This window comes from Nycticebus coucang, chromosome X (assembly GCF_027406575.1).
Source record: "Nycticebus coucang isolate mNycCou1 chromosome X, mNycCou1.pri, whole genome shotgun sequence".
Classification (NCBI taxonomy): Eukaryota; Metazoa; Chordata; class Mammalia; order Primates; family Lorisidae; genus Nycticebus; species Nycticebus coucang.
Genome location: NC_069804.1, coordinates 52,398,534 through 52,422,493, shown reverse-complemented (window position 1 = coordinate 52,422,493; position 23,960 = coordinate 52,398,534). Strand labels below are relative to the sequence as shown.

At 40.3% G+C, this 23,960-nt stretch overlaps 2 protein-coding genes across 4 annotated transcripts in view; one reads left to right on the top strand and one right to left on the bottom strand.

Annotated features, from left to right (window-relative positions):
- JADE3 (jade family PHD finger 3) overlaps window positions 1–23,960 on the bottom strand; it is a 213,156-nt gene that overhangs the window by 3,736 nt on the left and 185,460 nt on the right. For all 3 annotated transcript variants that reach the window (XM_053579564.1, XM_053579563.1, XM_053579562.1), the window contains exons 8-10: window positions 18,972–19,088; window positions 4,069–4,539; window positions 1,242–1,359 (exon numbers count right to left, since the gene is read on the bottom strand). In XM_053579564.1, the coding sequence (XP_053435539.1) occupies window positions 1,242–1,359; window positions 4,069–4,539; window positions 18,972–19,088 (706 nt within the window). The remainder of the gene's footprint in view (window positions 1–1,241; window positions 1,360–4,068; window positions 4,540–18,971; window positions 19,089–23,960) is intronic.
- LOC128577907 (high mobility group nucleosome-binding domain-containing protein 3-like) lies at window positions 20,212–22,695 on the top strand. Its single transcript, XM_053580285.1, has 4 exons — window positions 20,212–20,218; window positions 20,363–20,501; window positions 20,616–20,688; window positions 22,597–22,695. Exons 1-4 carry the CDS (start codon window positions 20,212–20,214, stop codon window positions 22,693–22,695), a joined length of 318 nt encoding a protein of 105 aa, XP_053436260.1.

The following is a 23,960-nucleotide window of genomic DNA, read 5'->3' as shown; positions in this document are numbered from 1 at the left end:
AGTTACTTGGTTATATTACCCTATAATCATAGAACAAGTGTTCCTCTATTATCCTAAGTGCTCTGAAATTAAAAGCAGCACTACCAAATAATTCCTCTTTGCATATGAACTTGACCTTGCCCATTTTCATCTTCTGTAGGCTCATAAAAAGGAGATATAAAAAGGACAGCCCTTAGGTGCCCCAATGGGTAGCATTTATTCCCCAAAGGCCCATGCTGAACATCCATCTCTATCAAGGGTTGCCACCTTCCGATGCTGTGAGCTGTAATGAGGCTGACTCCTAACAATCAGAAGGCACATGCGCTGGAACCAATTTCCTCGGCACATGGAGGCTTTCTCTGTTTTGCTTTGGTTCTCCTTGTTTTGCCTGTCACTATTGCCCTTGTGGCTGAGCAGCCCTTATGCCTCTGCCATACCACTCTGATGTGACCCATGATACTCAGAAGTACTCCAGAGCTTCTGATGCTTATGTGACACCTAATTTCTGAGCGTCTCGCTCTATAGTTGCCCTTTGGCAGACGATGATTCTGTATACTCTCTGCCCAGTGACCCCTAGTTGTCTAGGCTTTGTCACTGACCTCTGTGTTAAATGAAACACAGGGACATAGGTTATAGGTGTCACTGAATATAACTGTGATGATTCCAGTCAAGCTTCCCACGCTTAGGGTACTATAATTATGCTCACCTGTCTCACTCACCAAACGGGCAGTATTTTGCAGGCAGGAATTCTGTCTTACTGACTGCTCCATCTTCTACCTCAGTTCTTAGTCCATAGTAGATGTTTAACAAATATTAGTGAATAAATAAAAAGATAAGAACTCAGATTTTCTAACTTCTGGCTAAGAATTTTTTTTTAGTAGACTATTGTTAAGATGTATAATTCTGGAATTAAATGTTTCTGGAAGCTGAGGTTAGATCCTATCCTATTGATTTCTAAATTAATTCAATAATTATAGAATAATTTCATGCCTCCAACTAATGGCCTCAAATATTTGTCTCAGATATAGGTTATCTGCCCTATACCTGCAATATCCCCAACCCCATTCTGGGATTTCTTACCTCATGAGTTGACAGTGAATTGGGACATTAACATTATAACAGAATTAGACTAAAGCAAATGGGATATTTGGCAAGAATTTTTGAAGATTTTTAAGTGGAACAACTGATATAAAATTAAATTGTTAAAATAGCACGCAAACAGAGTCTATACAGTTGTTAGGACATTTTTATATACAGGTTACCTGCAGCAGTTTCTTGGTTAATAAGCTGGACTTGCAAACCAAAGATCTGTTCCTGTATTTTGTTTTGTGACAGTTTCAGCTTCTCTCGTCTGCTTATCATGTAACATAGATTTCGGACCTGAAAACCAAATTCCCAGAAAATATAGACATCATGTTAAACAAATCTGGCTCAGCGCCTGTAGCTCAGTGAGTAGGGTGTCGGCCACTTACACTGGTGCTGGAGGGTTTGAGCCCAGCCCGGACCTGCTAAACAATGACAATTCCAACCAAAAATAGCCAGGCATTGTGGCAGGCACCTGTAGTCCCAGCTACTTGGGAGGCTAAGGCAAGAGAATTGCTTAAGCCCAAGAGTTTGAGATTGCTGTGAGCTGTGATGCCATAGCACTCTACTGAGGGCGACATAGTGAGACTGTCTCAAAAAAAAAAAAAAAAAGAATCTGGCAATTGAAATTGTTTAGCTAAAATGAAGATACTTAAAGTCAGGTGGGGTTGGGAGGGTGAAGAGAGAAGACAGAACCCAAGAGCTGCACAGTGAGAGCCACTCCACGGGAATTCATGCAGCATGCTCAATCATAGGACAATGGTTCCCATATTAATCAGCAGCATAAGCAAAATGTTCCAAAGCTACCTTCTGAAGCCTTATCTCCCTGCAATGTCATAGGCTTGGTATTTATTTGCATACCCTGTTTCCCTGAAAATAAGATAGTGTCTTATATTAAGGTTTGCTCCCAAAGACACGCTAGGTCTTATTTTCAGGGGACGTCTTATCTTTCCTGTAAGTAGGTCTTATTTTCGGGGAAACAGGGTAGTCAGGTTGGGATGACTGAATGATGGTTTAACAAATTTGGCCTTCCCTTTATACCCTGAGTACAAATGATGACAATGCCATACCCAGTACATTTTTCTAATGAGTGCTGGACCAGAAGAATAAAAGTTGGCTGGGAAGACTACAAATGGCTTCTTTGCTCATATGTTGAGCTTAACCAAGTTTCTACAGCCACAAGGGTGAAATTCTCATTTTCTCACAGTACTAGCTACCTGGGCAAGTTGCTTAACTTTTCTGTACCCCAGTTTGTTTATCTGTAAATAGGATGATGATGATAATAATAATAATAGTATTTTTTCATGGAAGTACTGGGATTAAGTGACTTAATCTTTATCAAATACTTAGAACAGCATTAGCAATTAACAGTAGGTGCTATATATGTATATCCTAATTTTTTTTATGTTTGGGATTCTGTTTTATTTTGAAGACAGAGTCTTATTTTGTCACCCTTGGTAGAGTGGCATCATAGCTCACAGCAACCTCAAACTCTTGGGCTCCAGTGATTCTCTTGCCTTTGCCTACCAAGTAGCTGGGACTACAGGCCCCTGCCACAACACCAGGCTGTTTTTAGAGACAAGGTCTTGCTCTGGCTCAGGTTGGTCTCGAACCTGTGAGCTCAGGCAATCCACCTGCCTCAACCTCCCAGAGTGCTAGGATTATAGGCATAAGCCACCGTGCCCAGCCTTTTTTTAAGTTAAGAGTCTCATTTAGTTGCCAAGGCTAGAGTGCTGTAGTGTCATAGCTCACAGCAACCTCAAACTCTTGGGCTCAAGTGATACTCTTGCTTCAGCCTCCCAAGTAGCTGGGACTACAGGTGCCCGCCATAACACCTAGCTAATATTTTTATTTTTAGCAGAGATGGGGTCCTCACTCTTGTTCAGGCTAGTCTCAAACTCCTAAGCTCAAGCAATCCTCCTGTCTTGGCCTCCCAGAGCCTCTGCACCTGGCCTATATATCCTAAATTTCAAAAAGTGAGCCAAATCTATTAGTTCCCTTTCTAATTCCCGTAGCAGAGAAAAAACCAAGTCATTTGTATAATTATATTTAATTATATAATTCTCTATCTTTAAACTCTTGCAGCACCTACTTTAGTAGATACCTGATAAGTACATCATGAGTTGAACTGAATTATTTGGTGGAATATCTCAACCAGGGGTGATTTTGACCCTGAGGGGGAATTTTTTGGAGACTTTTTTTTTTTTTTTTTTTAAGACAGAGCCTTAAGCTGTCACCCTGGGTAGAGTGCCGTGGCATCATAGCTAACAGCAACCTCCAATTCCTGGGCTTAAGCAATTCTCCTGCCTCAGCCTCCCAAGCAGCTGGGACTACAGGCACCCGCCACAATGCCTGGCTATTTTTTGGTTGTAGTTGTCATTGCTATTTGGCAGGCCTGGGCTGGATTCGAACCTGCCAGCTCTGGTGTATGTGGCTGGCACCTTAGACACTTGAGCTACAGGTGCTAAGCCTGGAGACATTTTTGTTTGTTATACTGGGTATGTGTGTGTGTGGGTATCTAGTAGACAGAGGCCAGGGATGCTGTTAAACATCTTACAATGTCTCTTACAATAAAGAACAACCCCCATAACAAACTATCCATTCTGAAATGTCAATAGTGCAGATTTTGAGAAACCCTGATCTAATGTTTACCTGAACAAAATTCACTCTTTCTTCATCCTCCAGTCTCATAAATGTGTCAGTAAAAACATAGATGAGCCAATTTAGGCTCAAAAGTGAATAAAAAGTAAACCAAATGAGAATATATTTCAATATATTTGAATATATTTCAAATTCAAAGTTCACATTCACAGAGGCCTCCCCAATCCCCTGAATGTGCCTGTAAAAATTTAAATAGAGCCCAATGTTTGGGGCCACAATGGAATCAGAAGATAAGCAAGGACACAGAAACCCATGCTAATAAGCTGACCATTTTTAAACTGGAAGTGGGACTTCCATTTCTCTGCAGACTGAGACTTATATACTAGGCCTAGCTAGTCATCTTACCCTTTCCAGGTCCTGCCGTAGGTGCATAAACATTCTCATGCGAGTGTGAATGCTTTCTTCTTTTGGCTGTACCAGTCTATTTTCTTCATCCTCATTTGGAGGAAATAATGGCTTATTGAAGTTACTTTTCCGCTTCAGTTTCCAGTAGTTATAGATAAAGTCTATAGTTAGGGTAGGTAGCCCCAGCTCTGTGGCTACATCTTCCACTTGTACCAAGGAATAGAACTCTTCCTCCAGCTCCTGAAGCTTCTGTGCCCGCAGGCTGGTTTTCTCACTTTTGGCCTGGCTCTGCTCTGTAGCCCTGTGGTGGGGGTACTCAGCTTCCCCAGGTTTCGGCTTGTTTTGGCTATGCTTGAGGCAGTATGACTTGAATTTCACTTCATCTCCCTCATCTAGAATAGTCTTCATCTCTAGATTGTGCTCAAAGGCACAGGTGACGTGGAAGGCAGTGATGCAACTTTTTATTGAGCACTACAAGAAGAAAAGATGTGTTAAGCTGGTAGGGTAGGGGGAAAGGGAGAGACTTATTTCTCTGAACCTAAATCAACAGCTTGTAGGAAGCAAAGGAAAGACAGGGAGAAAGTTGGTCTGTGATTACCTATGATAGATGCATTATAAATAATCCAGGAAACCTGCTCTTATAGCAAACAGCAAAAACAGAGGCAAAAAAATTTCAAACTCCCCCTTTAAGGTTTCAGCTCAAGCATCCAAATGTCAGTTTTCTGAGAAGCCTTTTGAACAGTCATGTGGTCTCTTCTCCGTGTCCTTCACATTACTCCATATGCTTCTATAATGGTACTTTTCATGCTGTACCTATAGTATAATAATTGTCACATTCCTAGCCATCAGTCTTAAAGACAGAAGCTGTGCCATTTGCTTTGTATTGTTATCAACTATCGGACAAGCAGTTGCTCAGAAAATGATTCTGAATAAATAAAAGAAAAAACAAAGTCAATATTATTGCCAGAGCACCTACTGGTTCTACAAAGGCCATAGGAATCGCAAAACCTAAGTAACCTAACTTCTTGAAACTATTTTTATTTTGAGACAGAGTCTTGTTTTATTGCTCTCGGTAGAGTGCTGTGGCATTATAGCTCACAGCAACCTCAAACTCTTGGGCTCAAGTGATCCTCTTGCCTCAGCCTCCTGAGTAGCTGGGACTACAGATGCCTGTCACAATGCCCAGCTATTTTTAAAGACGAAGTCTTGCTCTTGCTCAGGTTATCTGCCCACCTCAACCTACCTGAGTGCTAGGATTACAGTAGTGAGCCACATGCTTGGCCTTGAAATTATTTTTATACAGCTGAGGGGGCCAACATGGTAGTCAACTAGCCATAAGTGGCTATTTAATTCCAATTAATTCAAATTATATATCAATACAATTACATACATTTCCATTATACTGAATAGCATAGATAAAAAACATTTCCATCATTGTGGAAAGTTCTATTGGACAGTATGGTTATACATAATCTGAAATTAAATTTATAATATTCTGCCTTTCATTCAAAGATTTAACGCATTTATTAAGTATTAATATGTAAGGCAGAGCAGGAAGAACCCTGGAATTCTCATGGTTAAAGCCAAGTCTCAACACTTTTGCAAGCTGCATCTGGAAGGCAGACTGCTCAGTTACCTATGTGTTAGGTTTTTGATAATTAAACACAGAGAATGACATTGGATATGAATAAAGACAAAAATGATAAAAAGCCTGACAGCTCTCCTTAGAGCAGCAGTTCTCAACCTGTGGGTTTTGACCCACAGGAATTGTATTAAAGGGCCCACGGAATTAGGAAGGTTGAGAATCATGGCCTTAGACTGAGAAATTCAACACTAAGAAAATATTGGCAGCCATCAAAGCTTAAATGGGGCAGATTACATTTAAATTAATTGCACATGATAAAACATCCCAGGGATGGAATATAATTCTAAGATCATCTAAACTAGCCTTAACATTTATTTTTATTTAATTAATTAACTTTTTTTGAGACAGATTCTTACTATGTTGCCCTTGGTAGAGTGCTGTGGTGTCACAGTTCATAGCAACCTCAAACTCTTAGGCTTAAGTGATTCTCTTGCCTCAGCCTCCCAAATAGCTGGGACTACAGGCACCCACCACAATGCCTGGCTATTATTGTTGTTGTTGTAGTTGTCATGGTTGTTTTAGCAGGCCTGGGCCAGGTTCGAACCCTCCAGCACTGGTTTATGTGGCTGGTGCCCTAAGCACTGAGCTATGGGTGCTGAGCCAAGCCTCATATTTATTATTGCTTAAACTTCTTCTACAGTGCCTCACTCTCCACACACCTCTCTCCACTTTCTAATTAAGTGGTAATGTAGCCACTTAGTGAAGATGCTAACAATCTCCTAAGAAAGGTCAAACCCACCTTGGACAGCTGTATCAGAAAAGTTTGTTTGACACTGAAATCTGTATCCTTAAAACTTCCATGTATTTGACAAGCCTCATAAAAATGAAGATGATGAAAGCCTAAGATGTACCTTTTATTATCACTTGGCTAAGAAATTATCCAGGCATGAAATAAAGAAGTAGCTAAAGGTATTCATAGGGAAAACATTAAAAGTCTTGGGAATATGGCAGCACCTGTGGCTGAGTGGGTAGGGCGCCAGCCCCAAATACCAAAGGTGGCAGGTTCAAACCTGGCCCTGGCCAAACTGCAACAAAAAATAGCTGGGTATTGTGGTGGGTGCCTTGTAGTAACTGCTACTTGGGAGGCTGAGGCAAGAGAATGAGCTGTGATGCCACGGCACTCTACTGAGGGTGATAAAGTGAGACTCTGTCTCTTAAAAAAAAAAAAATTCTTGAGAATAATGCTCTTTTACTGTTTAATAACTGCCAAAAATATGGGAAGAAAAAGTAAAAGGATTTTCTATGTAAGGGTATGAGTGCATGACATAAAATAATAGGAAGTTAAAAACATATCATCTCAGGTCAAATTTATAAAACATTTATAGAATGTAGAGACATAAATATAAACAAATATAACTTAGATAACACACAGATAAGAACTGGGTACTTATACAAAAAATGAAATGTCTCTTTGGAAACTCTGTCATAAAAATCCACCTAGATTCAAAAAAAGATGATTTCTGTGATACTTAGGAGGTCTAATACTTTGGTCATCACCAAAATGCTGGTCAATGGGTTCAAAGTTATATTTAAAAAGGAGAAACAAGTTCTAATGTTTTATTGTACAGTAGGGTGACAATGGTTAACAGTAAGGTATTGCATTTTACCAAATAGCTAGAAAAGAGATTTTAAAATATTCTCACTACAAAGAAATGATAAATGCATGAGGTGAAAGGTATGCTAAATACCCTGATTTGATCATTATGCAGCATATATGGATAAAAACATCAAATTGTACCCCATAAATATGTATAATTACATTGTAGCAATAAAAACTGCAATATAAAATGATAAAGCTTGACTAATGTTCATCTATCCCATCAGACAGAAGATTAAAAAAAATATTAAGTGAAGAAGAAAAAGGAAGGGAGGGAGGAAGGGAAGGAAGAGGGAAAGAAGAGAAACAGCTAACCAAGGTTTGGAGCTAATGAAATATTTATTTACTTTTTTCTAAAATATACCTCTGACACATTCTATTAAACAAAATGTCTTTGTATACCTCTTATTTCTATTGTAACCACTTAGGGCAGTGGTTTTCAACATGTGCGTCGCGACTCACAGGAACTGTATTAATGGGTTGCAGCATTAGGAAGGTTGAGAACCACTGACATAGGGAATAATGGAGGTATTTTTTATGCCCATTTAAAAAAAAACTTTATTTTTTAAAATTAAAAATTAAAAAAAATTTAACTGAGATAAGACTGTTCTCATTGTAGCAAGCAAGTAGTACTTTTACAAACATCTTTTATACATGTCCCTTTAATATACGTTTTTATTTTGTGGTGTTTATATTTTTAAAATATCCATGTATGTATGTATCAGAATTACGTATCTTTTCAGAATTTTATTTTTATTTATTTATTTATTTTTTGAGACAGAAACTCAAGCTGTCACCCTGGGTAGAGCGCCATGGCATCACAGCTCACAGCAACCTCAAACTCTTGGGCTCAAGCGAGTCTCCTGCCTCTGCCTCCCAAGTAGCTGGGACTACAGGTGCCCACCACAACGCCCGACTATTTTTTGATTGTAGCTGTCATTGTTGTTTGGCGGGCCTGGGCTGGATTCGAACCTGCCAGCTCAGGTGTATGTGGCTGGCGCCTTAGCCACTTGAGCCACAGGCGCCGAGCCTTTATTTTTTTATTTTTTGAGACAGAGTCTCACTATATCCCCCTCCGTCGAATGCGGTGGCGTTACAGCTCACAGCAACCTCAAACTCTTGGGCTTAAGCAATTCTCTTGCCTCAGCCTCCCAAGGAGCTGGGACTACAGGTGCTCATCTCAATGCCCAGCTACTTTTTGGTTGTTGTCATTGTTTGTCAGGCCCAGGCTGGGTTCCTACCTGCCAGCTCTGGTGTATGTGGCTGGCGCCCTAGCTGCTGTGCTACAGGCTCTGAACCTGAATTATGTATCTTTTCAATGTAAGAATATATTGTGTATATATGTATGTGCTATTCCCCCTCTTTCTTCATATGTAATATAGATGATTTCCTCTTCTTGGCTAGGGAAAACCACCTTAGACAGGAAAATAGCACTCCACCTTATTGTATATGTATGTATTTACATATAAAATATATATTCATTTTATAATATTTCTAATAGATGGTTGATATGTAAAAGCATATGTTATATATTTCTTAAGCTTAAAAATACACAGCTTTATTTTTGTGTGTAGTTATATTTTTGTGATGTTTTTACTTTTGTCTGTCTGTGAGAAAGATTCTAAAGCAGTGGTGGTTCTCAAACTGTGGGTCATGAACCACAGGAACTGTATTAAAGGGCCGCGGTATTAGGAAGGTTGAGAGCCACTGCTCTAGAGTGACAGGCATTGCCATAGCATTCTTGAGAGTAGCCATTCTATGTTTTGAGAACCCTGCAAGTTATGTCTCTCTGGTCTAGTGTGAGGACTCAGAAGTACATTGGCTTTACTGTATAAAAGCCATTTCTGTCTGTGTTTCCATAAGGGGCAGATCTAGCAAGACAGAAACCAGAGAGAGTACATGGGGTGTTTCTGGACAAACAAGGTCAGGAAAGGCCTAGTGGACCCTTTCACATTATAGCATTTCACTCCCATCTGCTCTAAACACAGACTGTCTGAGCTACTAAGCAGAAAAGAACTGGCCTTTTTCCAGCTGGCTGCAACAACACTTTTTTTTTTTTTTGAGATAGAGTCTCACTCGGTTGCCCAGGCTGGAGTGCTATAGCATCAGCCCGGCTTACAGCAACTGCAAACTCCTGGGTTCAAGTAATTCTCCTGCCATAGCCTCCCAAGTAGGTGGGACTACAGCCACCTGCCACAATGCCTGGTTAATTTTTCTCTTTTTAGTAGAGATAGGGTCTCACTCTTGTTTAGGGTAGTCTTGAACTCCTGAGTTCAAGCAATTTTCCAGTGTTGGCCTCCCAGAGTACCAGGATTATAGGCGTGAGCCACCACACCTGGCTCACACGCGTCTTTAGACACTTCACTATGTGTATTACAGTGTGGTCAGCATATCCATTTACCAAAATAATACACAAAATCTCCAGCTTTATTGAGACATGCTTTGTATACCATAAAATTTACTAGTTCTAAAGTGCTTCAATGATTTTCAATATATTTACAGAGTTGTACCACCAGTGCCACAAACTAATTATTTCAGAACATTTTCATCACCTCCCCAAAACAAATCTCATGCTCATTTGTAGGTAGTCTCTGTACCCAACCCAAAGCAACTATTAACCTACTTTTCCCTCTCTATAGATATGCCCATTCTGGATACTTCATACAAGTAGAATCATGTGACATATGGTCGTTTCAGTCTGGCTTCTTCTGTTTAGTGTATTTTTAAGGTTCATCCATGTTGTAGCATATATTACAACATCATTCCTTTTTATGGCCAAAAAATATTCCATTGTACTGACATACCCCGTTTCATCAGTTGACAGATATTTGGGCTGTTTTCACTTTGTGGCTATTCTGAAATAATGCTGTTATGAAAATTCATGTAAAAGTTTTTGTGTGGATGGCTCGGTGCCCATAGCACAGCGGTTACGGTGCCAGCTACATACACTGAGGCTGGGGATTCTAATCTGGCCCGGGCCAGCTAAAACAACAATGAAAACTACAACAAAAAATAGCTGGATTGTTGTGGCGGGTGCCTGTAGTCCCAGCCACTTGGGAGGCTGAGGCAAGAGAATTGCTTAAGCCTATGAGATTGAGATTGTTGTGAGCTGTGATGCCATGGCACTCTACCGAGGGCAACATAGTGAGACTCTGTCTCAAAAAAAAAAAAAAAGTTTTTGTGTGGTTATATGTTTTTATTTCCCTTGGATTTGTACAGAGTAAAGGATTAACCTTGTTCAAAGAAAAGTTTGGCCCTTTGCCCTCAGCCCCTGAAAGATAACCTTTAAGCCCTTGGAATGTCCTTCCTGATAAGAGTATCTTTGTTTACCTAGGGGGACTTGGGCCAAGTCAGATATTCTATGCTAACAATGTGATTTATGGTGCAAGCTTTGGCCTTGAGGTTATCAGCTTGACCTGTGGAGGGATCCAAGAGTAAGGTCTGCCACATGGATGGTTAGCTGTGTCTATATGGCCAACCCTTCATAAAATCTCTGAACACCAAGGGTGAGCTTTCTGAGTTGGCAATACTCTGTGTATTATTACACATCATTGCTGGAAGAAATAAGCACTTACTCCATTGACAGGGGCTAACCAGAATCTCCATTTCAAGTCTCTCCTGGACCATGCCCTATATGTGCCCACTTCCTTGGCTTATTTTAAATCTGTAACTTTTCACTGTAATAAATCATAAATTTGAGAATAGCTCTTCTGAGTTCTGTGAGTCTTTCTAATAAATCACTGAACCTAAGGGTGGTCTTGGAGACCTCTTGAACTGCAGGCATATATTATAACTAGGAGTAGAATTGCTGATTCATAAGGTAACTCTGTATTTAACATTTTGAGAAACTGCCAAACTGTTTCTCACAGACATTGCACCATTTTACACATCTACCAGCAATTCATGAGGGTTCCAGTTTCTTCACATCCTTGCCAAGAATTGTCATTGTTTCCTTTTCTTATTATCACCACCCTAGTAGTTAGGAAGTGGTATCTCATTGTGGTTTATTTAAAGGGGGAAAATAATTTTCTATAAATATGTTTCAGAAATTGTAGAAGAGAAAAGAATTTAAAAGATACTTTCTTTAGAGGGAAAAGGTTACCTTACATATCCACATATGTAAGGAGAGTTTTTGTGGGGTGAGAGTTGGATCAGATAAGGTGGCTAGAATACAAATCTTGACAACACCAGAGACTGATTTAGGAATTAAAATATGTCTTTTCTCTTTAAAGAAGTACTTTGCTGTTTTCAAACAGAAAACAGTGTGTTCTCCTCAAGAACAGATAACACCTGCCTGGAACACCACAGGCCTGGAGGATATGTCCTCAGCAGTTCTTGTCCTGCTGCAGGACAGTGTCCTTTTGGTTGCCCTTAATCCCCAATCTATGAATAGACAAATGTTCAAAACTTAATCACAGAAATAATGTCATAAGTGGTGTAAGCCAGCCTACAAAATTCACTTCAGCCACTGTACATTTAAAGTCCAGCAGAAACAGTGACCATCAGCTCTTCTGGTCTCTCATCCCTAAGAGTCTGAGAGGAGATGTCACTGCAGTGTTATTTAATTCTTCCCATGTTTATATCTAGACTCCCTTAATAGACTATAAGCTCCTAAAGGCAGGGATCAGAACTGCCTTGGAATAAGAACAATCTGTACTAATTAATAAATAAAATGTGAAATATATGAGAAAAATATTAAGGGATTTTTCTTCTTTTTGGGAGGTGTTTGTGTACTTTTATCTCAACATTTCATTTTTTCCCCACTTAATATCATCTATTAGTCACTAAGTAGATGTATTCATTACTTATCATTTCCCCAGTTGTGAAAGATTTTCATTTGTTTTAAAAAAAGTTCACTTCCATCATAGTCAAGCTAATATTAGCCTAACAGTAAACTCATGGTGGCCTACCAATTGATCTTGACTTCAATATACTTGTATGTGACTTCAGATAGGCTCTCATTCCTCTACTGTTAAAATAGGCACCTAACCCAAGCCCCAAATGCCCGATTCTATTCAGTTTGGCTAAATGCTTGAGCTTTCCATTAGCGAAGTCAGACTGACTCTAGGAAATAACATAAATAATACCAAAAGTACTACTACTAGTACCACTAGTATACTGAGTATTTACTATCTATTAGGCACTGTGCTAAGTTTTTCATCACTTTCCGTAGCTATCACTATTATCTATAGATATGGAAACTGAGGCACAGAGATGTTAGGTAACTTTCCCAAGTCTTGTTACTAGCAAGAGGCAGAATTAGGATTTGAACCCCAGAAGTCTGGCTCTAAAATCCTTATATGTATTTTTAATCATCCAGTCCAACATGTCATAAAAATCATATTCTTAACCACTGTTTGTTCTCTCAGGGAAGGCCTAACATCTTTGAACACAGAGTGAATGGGGCTTGAACATAAGACATAGAGGGACCCTAAAGGAATTCTGGAAAGCTGGTAGTTAAAGGGGATATGTCCAGAGTATAGGCAAAATTCAGAGCTGCCTGGGGCATCTGATTTAAACCCAGACTTTATGATCTGTTATAGGATTATCAGAAGGCTTAGTGATCAGGAGAAAGGTTCTAGCTCCTAAATATAGGGGCTGTAGATATTGCCTAGTTGAGACCCTACACCTGCAGGTGTTAAGATTTTATCCTTGCCAAACCAGAAAACTACTTTGTACCTCTTCTCTCCTCAAAACTCCCGTGGGCCACATGAGGTGGTGTGATTGTATTTGTTCCCGTTTTATTTTTTTTTACTTCAAAATAAGGTATGTGCAGTGTGCACAGGAATTTGTTCATAGTTTTTTTTTTTTTTTAAACTATAGTCCGGCCCTCCAGCGGTCTGAGGGATAGTGAACTGGCCCCTGTTTAAAAAGTTTGAGGACCTCTGCACGGTCTAGACCTTACCCACATCCTCAGCCTCAGCTGATGATCTTGCTTGCTACCTCACTGAGAAAATTAAAACAAAGGAAAACTTCTACAGATTCCTATCAACACACGTATCTCAAATTGTACCCACACTGTGCCTTTAAGCCTGTTTCCCAGAAATAACTATCTGTGCTTTTATCTAAAGCCATCCCTTCACTCATCTCTCCATCCTCTTTTGCCTCCTGAAAAACTTTGCTCCAGCAGTTTTTCCTCCCCACTGCATCATTTCTTTTGTATGCATACTGTTATGTTCTACATGGTAACAAGTATACATACATACTTGTTATTTCTTCCATCTTAAAGACTAAGTCTTTACCCTACTTTTTCAGACTGCCCTACCACTTTCTTTGAATTGATTCTTGGTAATGTAACTTTTACAATCACTATTCAACTAAACTGCTCATCCAGGTCATCAATAATCACATTGCTAAATTTAGGGGTCAATCTGCAGTCCTCTTAGTTTAGCACCGTTTTTACATTAGTGATCTTTCTCTTCTTAAAATGCTTTCTTCCCTTAGTTTCTAGGCTATCACACTCGTTTGGTTTTCTACCTGTTTCCCTGGTGGCTTCTGCTATTTCTTCCTGTTCTCTTTGACTTCTTAAATTTGGAATGCAAAGGCCCAGTCCTTGGTACTGCTCTCCTCTCTATCAATGCTTGCTCACTTGGTGATCTTACCCAGTTCAGGTTTTAAAGCTATCTATATGACAATGACATCTAAATTTATGCCTTCAGTTCAAAACTTCCTCCCAAACTCCAGACTCAAGTAAACTGCCATTTCCACTAGGATATCTGATAAACACCTTCAAACTTAAATGTCCAAGGCAGAATTCATGATTTTTTCCTCAAATCTGTTCTTGAGCCCTGCACCTGGCCCAAATCTGTTCTATCTACAGATTTCTCCATTGAAACTTCACCCTTCCCATTGTTTGGGCCTAAATCCTAGAGTCATCCTCAACTTGTATCTCTCTCTCACACCTCATAACTAGTCTGTAGTAAATCCTTTTGGCTCCACCTTCATTGCTGATTCAGAATCCAACCAATTCTCACTGCTTCTTGGGCTAAGTCACCACCACCAACTCTGGTCAAAGTCACCACCATCTCTCTTATACATTACTGTAAAAGCCTAATTGCTTTTCTTGTTTCTAACTTTTAATTCTCACAGTCTTTTCTGAATATAGCAGGTAGAGTGCCATTTTTAGGGTTTGCTTTTAAACTTTTACTATGTAAATTTAAAAATCTATATAACAGTAGAGAGAATATTACAATAAACCCTATATAGCCATCATCCACTTTCAATGATTATTGGTACATGGGTAATCTTGACCCTCTATGGTACCCTGCCCTCAAGATTATTTTCTTTCTTTCTTTCTTTTTTTTTTTTGAGACAGTTTTACTTTGTCACCCTTGGTAGAGTGCTGTGGTGTCACAGCTCACAGCAAACTCCAACACTTGGGCTCAAGCGATTCTCTTGTCTCAGCCTCCCGAGTAGCTGGGATGACAGGTGCCCGCCACAATGACCATATATTTTTAGAGATGAGGGTCTTGCTCTGGCTCACTCTGGTCTCGAACCTGTGAACTCAGGCAATCCACCCACCTTGGTCTCCCAGAGTGCTAGGATTATAGGAGTGAGCCACGGCGTTTAGCCCCCTGAAGATTATTTTCATTCTTTGGATGAAACCATAACCTTTTAAAAACATAAGTTATTTGTAAGCTGACATGTCAAAAGAAAATAAAAAGTCAAATCATATCATTTTTTTGTTCAAAATCTTCCCATGCCTTCCCCCTTCCCTCTTAAATTCATAGCAAAAAGCAAAGATCTTATAAGGACCCTAGAATCCCTTATTAAAGGCTGGCAAACTATGGCCCATACACCAAATGCAGCCAGCCATTTGTTTTTCTGTGGCCCACTAGTTAAGAATGGGAGCTAAGAAGGGTTTTTATATTTTCAAATGGTGGAAAAAACATCAAAAGGAGAATATTTTGTGATATGTGAAAATTATATAAAATTTGACACTATAAATTTTATTGGAATACAGCCATATTAATTTGTATTACCTGTGGCTTGCCTTCATACTACAAAGGCAGTGTTGAGTAACTGCAAAAGAGACTACATGGCCCACAGAGTCTGTATTTATAGCACATATTTACTACCTGGTTATTCATAAAAAAAAAAAAATTGCCAACCCCTGTCCTAATCAATCAGGGCCCTGTGTAATCTCTTTGATCTCTTCCATTCCATTCTGGTCTCACTGACCTCTTTTCCTGTTGCTCAAACAGGCCAGACATACTCCTATCTCAGGACCTTTGGACTGTTTGTTTCCTCTGCCTGTAACATTTTTATCTTAAACATCTGCATAGCTCTTTCTCTTGCCTTCAAGTCTCTGCTCAAATGTTACCCTCAGAATGAGTCCTCCCCTGTCCATTCTTATTTAAACTTGTAACTACAGCTGGGCATGGTGGCTCACACCTGTAATCCTAACACTCTGGTAGGCTGAGGCAGGTGGATCGCTTGAGCTCACGAGTTCAAGGCCAGCCTGAGCAAGAGTGAGACCCCATTTCTACTAAAAATTAAAAATGGAGGCAAAAGAATCTCTTGAGCTCAAGAGTTTGAGATTGGTGTGAACTATCATGCCATAGCACTCTACCAAGGGCGACAAAGTGAGACTCTGTCTCAAAAAACAAACAAAAACCAACCAAACAAAAAATGTGTAACTAAAGTCCATTTCTCCATCAGCAAGGAAGAATATTGGTGTTGTGGCTGACATAACCTATCAAGGATAGTAACTACCATGGCTTTTATGCTTTGAGAAAACATCAGATGCATGGCCTTCTGGCCAGGTACCTGTGATTTCATATAGTTGGAGCATTCAGTGTATCCCTGAAGACTGTAGCTCTCTCTAAGTTTGTTGTGGCTAAATCAAGAAGGCAGGCATATGCTGATTTTTACAGAAATTATAATTTCATGAATAATTTTGAGAAGATGAATGCTTGTATCTTTCACATTGCAAAGTAATTTTAGAATATAAAGAATTTCTTTGGGTCAAAATACATAGGAACTTTATCACTGACCTGTGTTCCTGAACTATGAAACATGAACATGTGGGGTAGGGAATAGTTTCTCTTGATAAATAAACCATTGACAAATAAGAAAATATTTGTAACTCATGCCCTAGCCTCACGCTCCCTTTCTTACTATACACCATATTCTTCTTTTCCATAATACTTACCATCTTCTAATGTACTATTTACTATTATTTACTATTTGTTTCTCCCAACTAAACTTAAGCTCCATGGTGCAAGGGTTCTTTGTTGCTTCATTGACAGACCCAAAGCCTAGCACGAATTTAGGCATAAATACTTGTGGAATAAATGTAATTTCCTTTGTAAAAAATTTGTAGAGATGGGTCTCACTATGTTGCCCAGGATGGTCTCAAACTCTTGGTCAAGTAATCCTCCCACCTCAGCCTCTCATAGTGCTAGAATATAGGTGTAAGCCACCATGCCCAGCCTATAATTACTTATAATTAAAATTTTAAGAGTCTTAGTTTGGTAAGATCTTTATAAAATAAAGAATATAAATTCTAAGTAATGAAAATAAGAACCATTGCCCTGCAAATGAGAAAGTTCCTCCAGAATGTTTCATCTATCATCCAACCATCGATCTAATATTTATTGTTTATCTTCCACATCAGGGTATTGGGGATATAAGGATGAAACATTCTGAGCTAACAGTTTTAGGAAATATAAAACTCATAGATAAATAACTATAATAGAGGCAGAATATGATAATGCAGGGACGTAATGCAAATCCAGGTCTGTTAAGGTCAAAGCCAATGTTTTCTCTCACCACAGTCTTGTTGCCAATTACTAACTATTGTAAACATTATCCTTCAAAATAGAAAAAGTAGGGGGAAAATGAAAGTATCACAATTAACAAAAATAGTAAATTATTGGACATAAGTTTAAGGTGCTATTACGAAATGACTATACAATAATTATGAAAATATGAAAAATATTTTTAGTGGGGGGAATGCATTATCACAAACTAATCTATGGTATAATAAAATATGGATGTTATTTATTTAATAAACACTAATTAAGCACTAACAATGGGAAGATACCCTACTTCATGCTAGGGGAAATTCACAGAACAATGATGTACAATCTTGGCCCTCAAGGAGCTCACATATGGTGAGCAATCAGGAGAGAACTTAGATAAACGTAAACAGGCAATGTCCTAGGGTAGTAGACCGCATGGGAACAGTTTTCCTTTAAATATATCTCCTTTATAATTGCTAAGTGCTATTAGTTAAATAAATAATCAGTCAAAAAATGTAAAAAAGAAAAAGCAAGAAGAAGCATCCAATTTTGTCAGATATAAAAATGAATTTAAATTAAAAGGGCTTTGGGGGGGGTGTTCTAAATTGTGTGTTCTTTAAATACCATTCCCCAGTAAAAATGTAGTGCTCCTCGAAGGAGCAGTTGATTCCAGTGTGGAACAACAAATCTGTAAGATGAGCCTGGAACATACTGGTGTGCCAGACAGCAAGGAACCTCACAAAACACCTAGAGTCATTATCCCTAAACTATGCCATTCATTATATGGCCCTTTTTCTGTGTATAAGGTTGATAGGCAAATCTAACTCCAACTAGCCTGCAGCTCATATTCAGGAGGACTGAGGTGTGAAAGGTTACCGTAACTTTCCTTCCCTCTTGCCAGCAGTGCTACCTTGTATCATTTGGAATAGACAGCCGGCACAGTGCAGTGGCTCCCACCTACCATCCTAGCTCCCGCCTACCATCCTAGCACTCTGGGAGGCCAAAGTGGGTGGATCCCTTGAGCTCAGGAGTTGGAGATGAGCCTGAGCAAGAGCAAGACCTTGTCTTTAAAAATAGCTAGGCATTATGGCGGGCACCTGTAGTCCCAGCTACTGGGAGGCTGAAGCAAGAGGATTGCTCAAACCCAGGAGTCTGAGGTTGCTGTGAACTATGACACCACAGCACTCTACTGAAGGTGACAGAGTGAGACTCTATCTCAAAAAAGTAAAATGATATTATGGAAAGTGAGAACACGAAGACTCAACCTTTGTGTCTTTGCCAGAGGTAACTGGCCTTTCCCAGTTCCATCCACGTCCTTCTCTCCCAATAGCTGCTATAGGGTGCCATGCCAGCTACTGCTACTTCAAGCAGCTGCATTTCTGTGCCTTAGATGTCTCAGAAAACTAAGAAACTACTATTTGCACTATTATTCACAAGACATATGTCTATGAGAATGACTTTCAAAACTATTCACAGAATTATCCATTGAAATGCATCTTTCCCTACCAAAATGCTTATTCAGCACAGCAATAGGGCTATCTGTCAAATCATTCTACAACCCAAGTCCTTCTACGGTTGGTGGGTGAGGCACAACAAGAACATGGGCCTGATTATTTTAGAATTAAATCTTCTTTCCATCTAGGATGGCATCACCTAGCTTGAGAATTCACTTAATTCATCATCTTTGACAGCAAAGGATGAAGATTAACCACCACTATGTATATGGAAAAGAATAAGCTGAATGGTCCAGTGGCAACATCAAAAAAAGGAAAAAATGAGAGATTTGTATAATGGCAGAACCCTAGGAACTGGTGGCAGCCTCCTGTCTGACCTTTTGGTTAATAGGACACTCTGGGAGGGTGAGTCCAGCCAGTTTGGTGTGAGCCCCATCTATCAATTCTCATTGGGGACTTACCTGAATACAAGCTCCTGTCTTCACCTTGCACAAACTGCAGACTAAAGCCCAACGACTGGGTGGGATGTGGGAGATCTTTGTGATTGGTTCCATCCTCTCAGGACAAGCAATGCTGACCTAGAAATAAAACACCAGCATAAGGCAGAGAGACCAACGCATCCTGAAAGTACCTGTCACAAAGCAAAATGTTGTTACATGAAACTAAGAACATGAAAACAATGAGGTAAGCCATGTCTCTTAAGGTTAATATGGAACCAAGAATAAATAAAACCTGTCTCTAACAAACACTTGTTCTTTTAATCATTTCTAGTAACATAAATAATTCATATATGGGATGAGAGGGAAGGACTATAGATAGACTAGGGATGGCTACCTTAATGAATCAAAGATATCTACACTTCACTTAGAAACCAAAGAAAGCTAAGGGAAGAAATTAAAATTTACAAAATCAAGCACTTGTTGTATGTTAGAGATGATGCTTATATGCCTTGTTTCATTCAATCATCAGAGGCAGGGATAAGTCTTTCCACTTGGTTCACAAAGGAATTACGATATTACAGCAGCAAATTTATGCTTTATGAAGAGATTGCAGCATGTTAAGTATTATAGAAAGGATGAGGATGACATTTTCATTTTTTTAAATTAATTTTCTTTTTTTTTTGAGAAAGAGTCTCACTCTGTTGCCCTGAGATTGAGTGCTGTGGCACCATCTTAGCTTACAGCAACCTCAAACTCTCAGGCTTAAGAGATCCTCATATCTGGGCTCAGCACCTGTGGCTCAAGCAGCTAAGGCGTCAGCCACATACAACCTGAGCTGGCGGGTTCAAATCCAGCCTAGGCCCACCAAACAACGACAGCTGCAACCAAAAAATAGGCGGGCGTTGTGACGAGTGCATGTAGTTCCAGCTACTTGGGAGGTAGAGGTAGGAGAGTTGCTTGAGCCCAGGAGTTGGAGGTTGCTGTGAACTGTAAAGCCATGGCACTCTACCCAGGGCAACAGCTTGAGGCTCTGTCTCAAAAAAAAAAAAAAAGAGATCCTCATATCTCAGCTTCCTGAGTAACTGGGACTATACACATGCCCAACACAATGCCCAGCTAATTTTTCTGTTTTTAGTAGACACAGGGTCTCACTTTGCTCAGGCTGGTCTTGAACTTCTGAGCTCAAGAGATCCACCTATTTTGCCCTCTGAGAGCTTGGATTACAGGCATGAGCCATACACCTAGCCTAGGATGACTACTGATGAAAGGTAAAGGATACTTTAAAAAAAGATGAAGAGGTCACAGGCCAGGCTATGCCGTGCCTTACACATGAGTAGGTGCAGTGGCAGAGACAGCATCTAGTGGCAGTGCCAGCAGTTCTAGCCCGCTGCTTTACTTTTTGTTGCACATAGCGAAGAGAAAGTCTCCCAAGAAAACTGAGGGCAAAGCTGAATCTAAAGTAACTAAACAGGAGCCCACAAGACAATCTGCCATATTATCAGCAAAACCTGCTCTGCTGAAACCTGAACCTACATTAAGAAAAACATCTGCTGAGAAAGAACCTGGAACAATGATTAACAGAGATGTTAGAGGGAAGGAGGAGGAAGAGTAGGAAGCTGGAAAGGAAGGTACTATACTATCTGAAAATGGTGAAATTAAAGCTGAAGAGGCACAGAAAACTGAATCTGCAGATAACGAGGGTGAATGTGTTGTCATGAAAAATTGGGTTGATTTTCATGTATTTCTTGAGACAACTTTTAAAAGCTATTTTTACCAAGAATTTTGTAAATGCTAATTTTTTAGGACTCTGCTAGTTGGCACACAAAAATATACAAAGATGGACATTTTACCATCTCATAGTCATGCTTTTTGGAAATTTCCATCATCCTAAAGTAAAATTAATATCAATTTAATATTGGAATCTATGTGTAGAATTGATTCAGCATTCCACACAGTTGCTTTAAAAATTTAGTCTGATGCTTGAATACATTCTGTACAGCTAAGGAAACAACTAAAGCAAATAGACAACCATCAGTATGGAAAAAGACATTTGCATATTATGAATCAGACAAAAGCTTGATAATTAGGATCTATAGAGAACTCAAATTAATCAACATAAAAAGCCCTTATATCAATGGGCAAGAGAGATGAATAGAACCTTCACTAAAGAAGATAGACGAATGGCTAACAAACATTTGAAAAAATGCTCATCGTCTCTAATTATCAGAGAAATGAAATCAAAACCACCCTAAGATATCACCTAACTCCAATAAGAATGGCCCACATCAGAAAATCTCAAAGCTGCAGATGGTATGGATGTGGAGAGAATGGAACACTGCAAACCAATACAACCTTTTTGGAAGGAAGTATGGAGAACCCTCAAAGAACTCAAAAACTAGACCTCCCATTTGATCCTGTAATCCCCATTACTGGGCATCCACCCAGAAGAAAAAAAAAATCATTTTATCGTAAAGACATTTGGACTAAACTGTTCACTGCAGCTCAGCTTACAATTGCCAAATTGTGGAAACAGCCTAAATGCCCACCAATGCAGGAATGGATTAACAAGCTGTGGTATATATATCATGGAATACTATTCAGCCACTAAAAAAGACAAGAGACTTTACATCTTTTGTATTAACCTGGATGGAGGTGAAACACATTGTTCTTAGTAAGCATCACAAGAATGGAGAAGCAAGAATCCAATGTACTCAATTATGGTATGAGGACAACTGATGAGCTAGTATGTGGTGGGGGATGGGGGTAAATATAGGGAAGGAGGGAGGGGGCGGGGAGGTTACAGTGTGTGACACACCTCTTGGAGGCAGTACACAATTATAAGAGGGACTTTACCTAACAAATACAATCAGTGCAACCTGGTTCTCTGTACCCTCAATGAATCATCAACAACAACAACAAAAAACTTTAGTCAGATGCATATTGTGGTGATTTTTACTGTGCATATTTAAATTTTTCAATCATCAGTGGTGCTCTTGTATCTAGGTTTAATGTGATTTTAATGAAACTTGGATAGTTGAGGCCCCCTGCTGACTATTTGTGGTTTAAAATAAAAGGTTTTCTTGTCTGCAAAACACAAAGAAAGATGGGAAAATTCTTTTCCATATGCAAATAAGTGGTCAAGAAGCTGCTGGTAAAAAAGTGTTTTCTTTTTTCTTTTTTTAACCAATATATATGTGAGTTTCTGGGAGATAACTTCAAAAAGTAAAGAATTGATTGTGGGACAAGATGGCCGACTGGAGCCAGCTTTCCACAGAGGCTCCTGGCCAGAAGGAGAGAGAAAGGACAGAAGGTTCTCAAGAAAGCTGATGGTTAGGAGCTAAGCTAAGAGAAGATCGAGGAGTGCACATCACCCCTGCTGAGGCAAGCTGCAGCTCCAAGGAAACAAACTACAGGTACAAAACCCATTGCCAAGTGGACGAGAGACCTCACCCCCAAGAGAGTGGCTCACTGTGTGCTTTCTACAAATAAGCAAGCAGAGTTCAGATCTCCTCTTATTTTATCCCATGGGAGAGAGCTGCTAAACACTGGAACTCCTTCTCTAGAGAGATCCCACCTGTAAGCCTAGGCATTCTCCTGCCAGGCATAAAATTGAACAAATATTCTACCTGCAATTCTGATCTCCCAGTCCACACACTGCCCCCACCCACCTCCCCTGTCTGGAAGCCTGTCCCCTGCGGAGTCTAGAATGTTTGGCAATTCCTTGAGTGGTATGGGCATGGCGTAGGCTACTATAAGTCTGTGCTGAAATAGTGGCACAGGTGTAAAGTAGGGAATGCTGAATGAGGGAGTCAAGTAGGAGAGACAGTAATGTGGCCCGTGGCAGAGCACAGCAGCAGGGCTCATACCCTGGGTTGAATTTTGGAGAAACACTTCCCATTTCTCTTGGCAACTGGAGGGAGCCAGGCCTCAACTTCAGGGCAGCTGCTGGTGGAGCACAACAGGGAAAGAAACATAGATTCCATGAGCATGGGGTACACCCTGCAGAGGTACCTGCCTGTGGGGGATGGGGGGCGCAGCTGGGACTGAGATGCAGACTCTGGGAGCACAAAATACACCTAGTGGTGGTGAAGCATGGCTGGGACAGAGACTCAGCCTCTGTGAGCTCAAAATACGCCTGGCGGTATACCTGCTCCTGGTGGGGTAGGGCTGGGACAGAGACACAGACTTGGTGAGTGCAAAATATGCCCTGCGGAGGTACCTGCCTGCAGACAGTGGTGAACACACCCAGGAATAATGCCACTGGTGTACTCCCCAGAGGTCACTGAGCACTAGAGGGAGCTGGGCTTCAGACCCACGAGGTTTCCCTGGTGGCAGAGTACAGCAAGGGAGGAGACACTGACCCCTCCCTTGTCTTGGGCAGGCCCATATTCCTGCCGCTTTTGCCCACTGAAGGGAGCCGGGGCACTGCCATGTGGGGTTACTAGTGGCAGGGTGAGGCTGTGGCATAAGGCAGGGAAGGAGGCACCAATCCCTCTGGCCTGACTCTTTGGCTGGATGAGACTTCCTGACCCCATTGACCACCACAGAGAGCCAAACTCCAGAATCTTGGGTGTCTGGGTTTGAGCTGCCTGTGGATCTCCTTGCTGGTCACCAACTGACTCTTGCAGTTGAGCAGTAATTGTACTGCCTGAGATAATTGGTTTGGAACTATTGGGTTGGGCTGTCCACCTGGGGAACCTGCAAGGTTGAGCTGTGGTTGTGTTGAACTGGGAAGGACTGATACTCCTTCTGCAATTGTTGCTGGGGCGGGGGGGGGTGACAGTGGGGGATCTCAGTTACTTGTATCTCCCCCCAGCTGGGATTTCAGCCTAATTTTGCCACTCAATAGGATCGGATAGAGGCTGGCTGAGTACAAGACAGAGCCAGCTAGCACTGTCACACCAATTAGGTCCTCTGAGTCTCCGAGTTCTGAAAGGGACCTTTGTAAATCTGTAAGGAAAAAGACACAATTACTAGTCCCAGCTCTTTGATAAAGGGCTAGTTAAATAC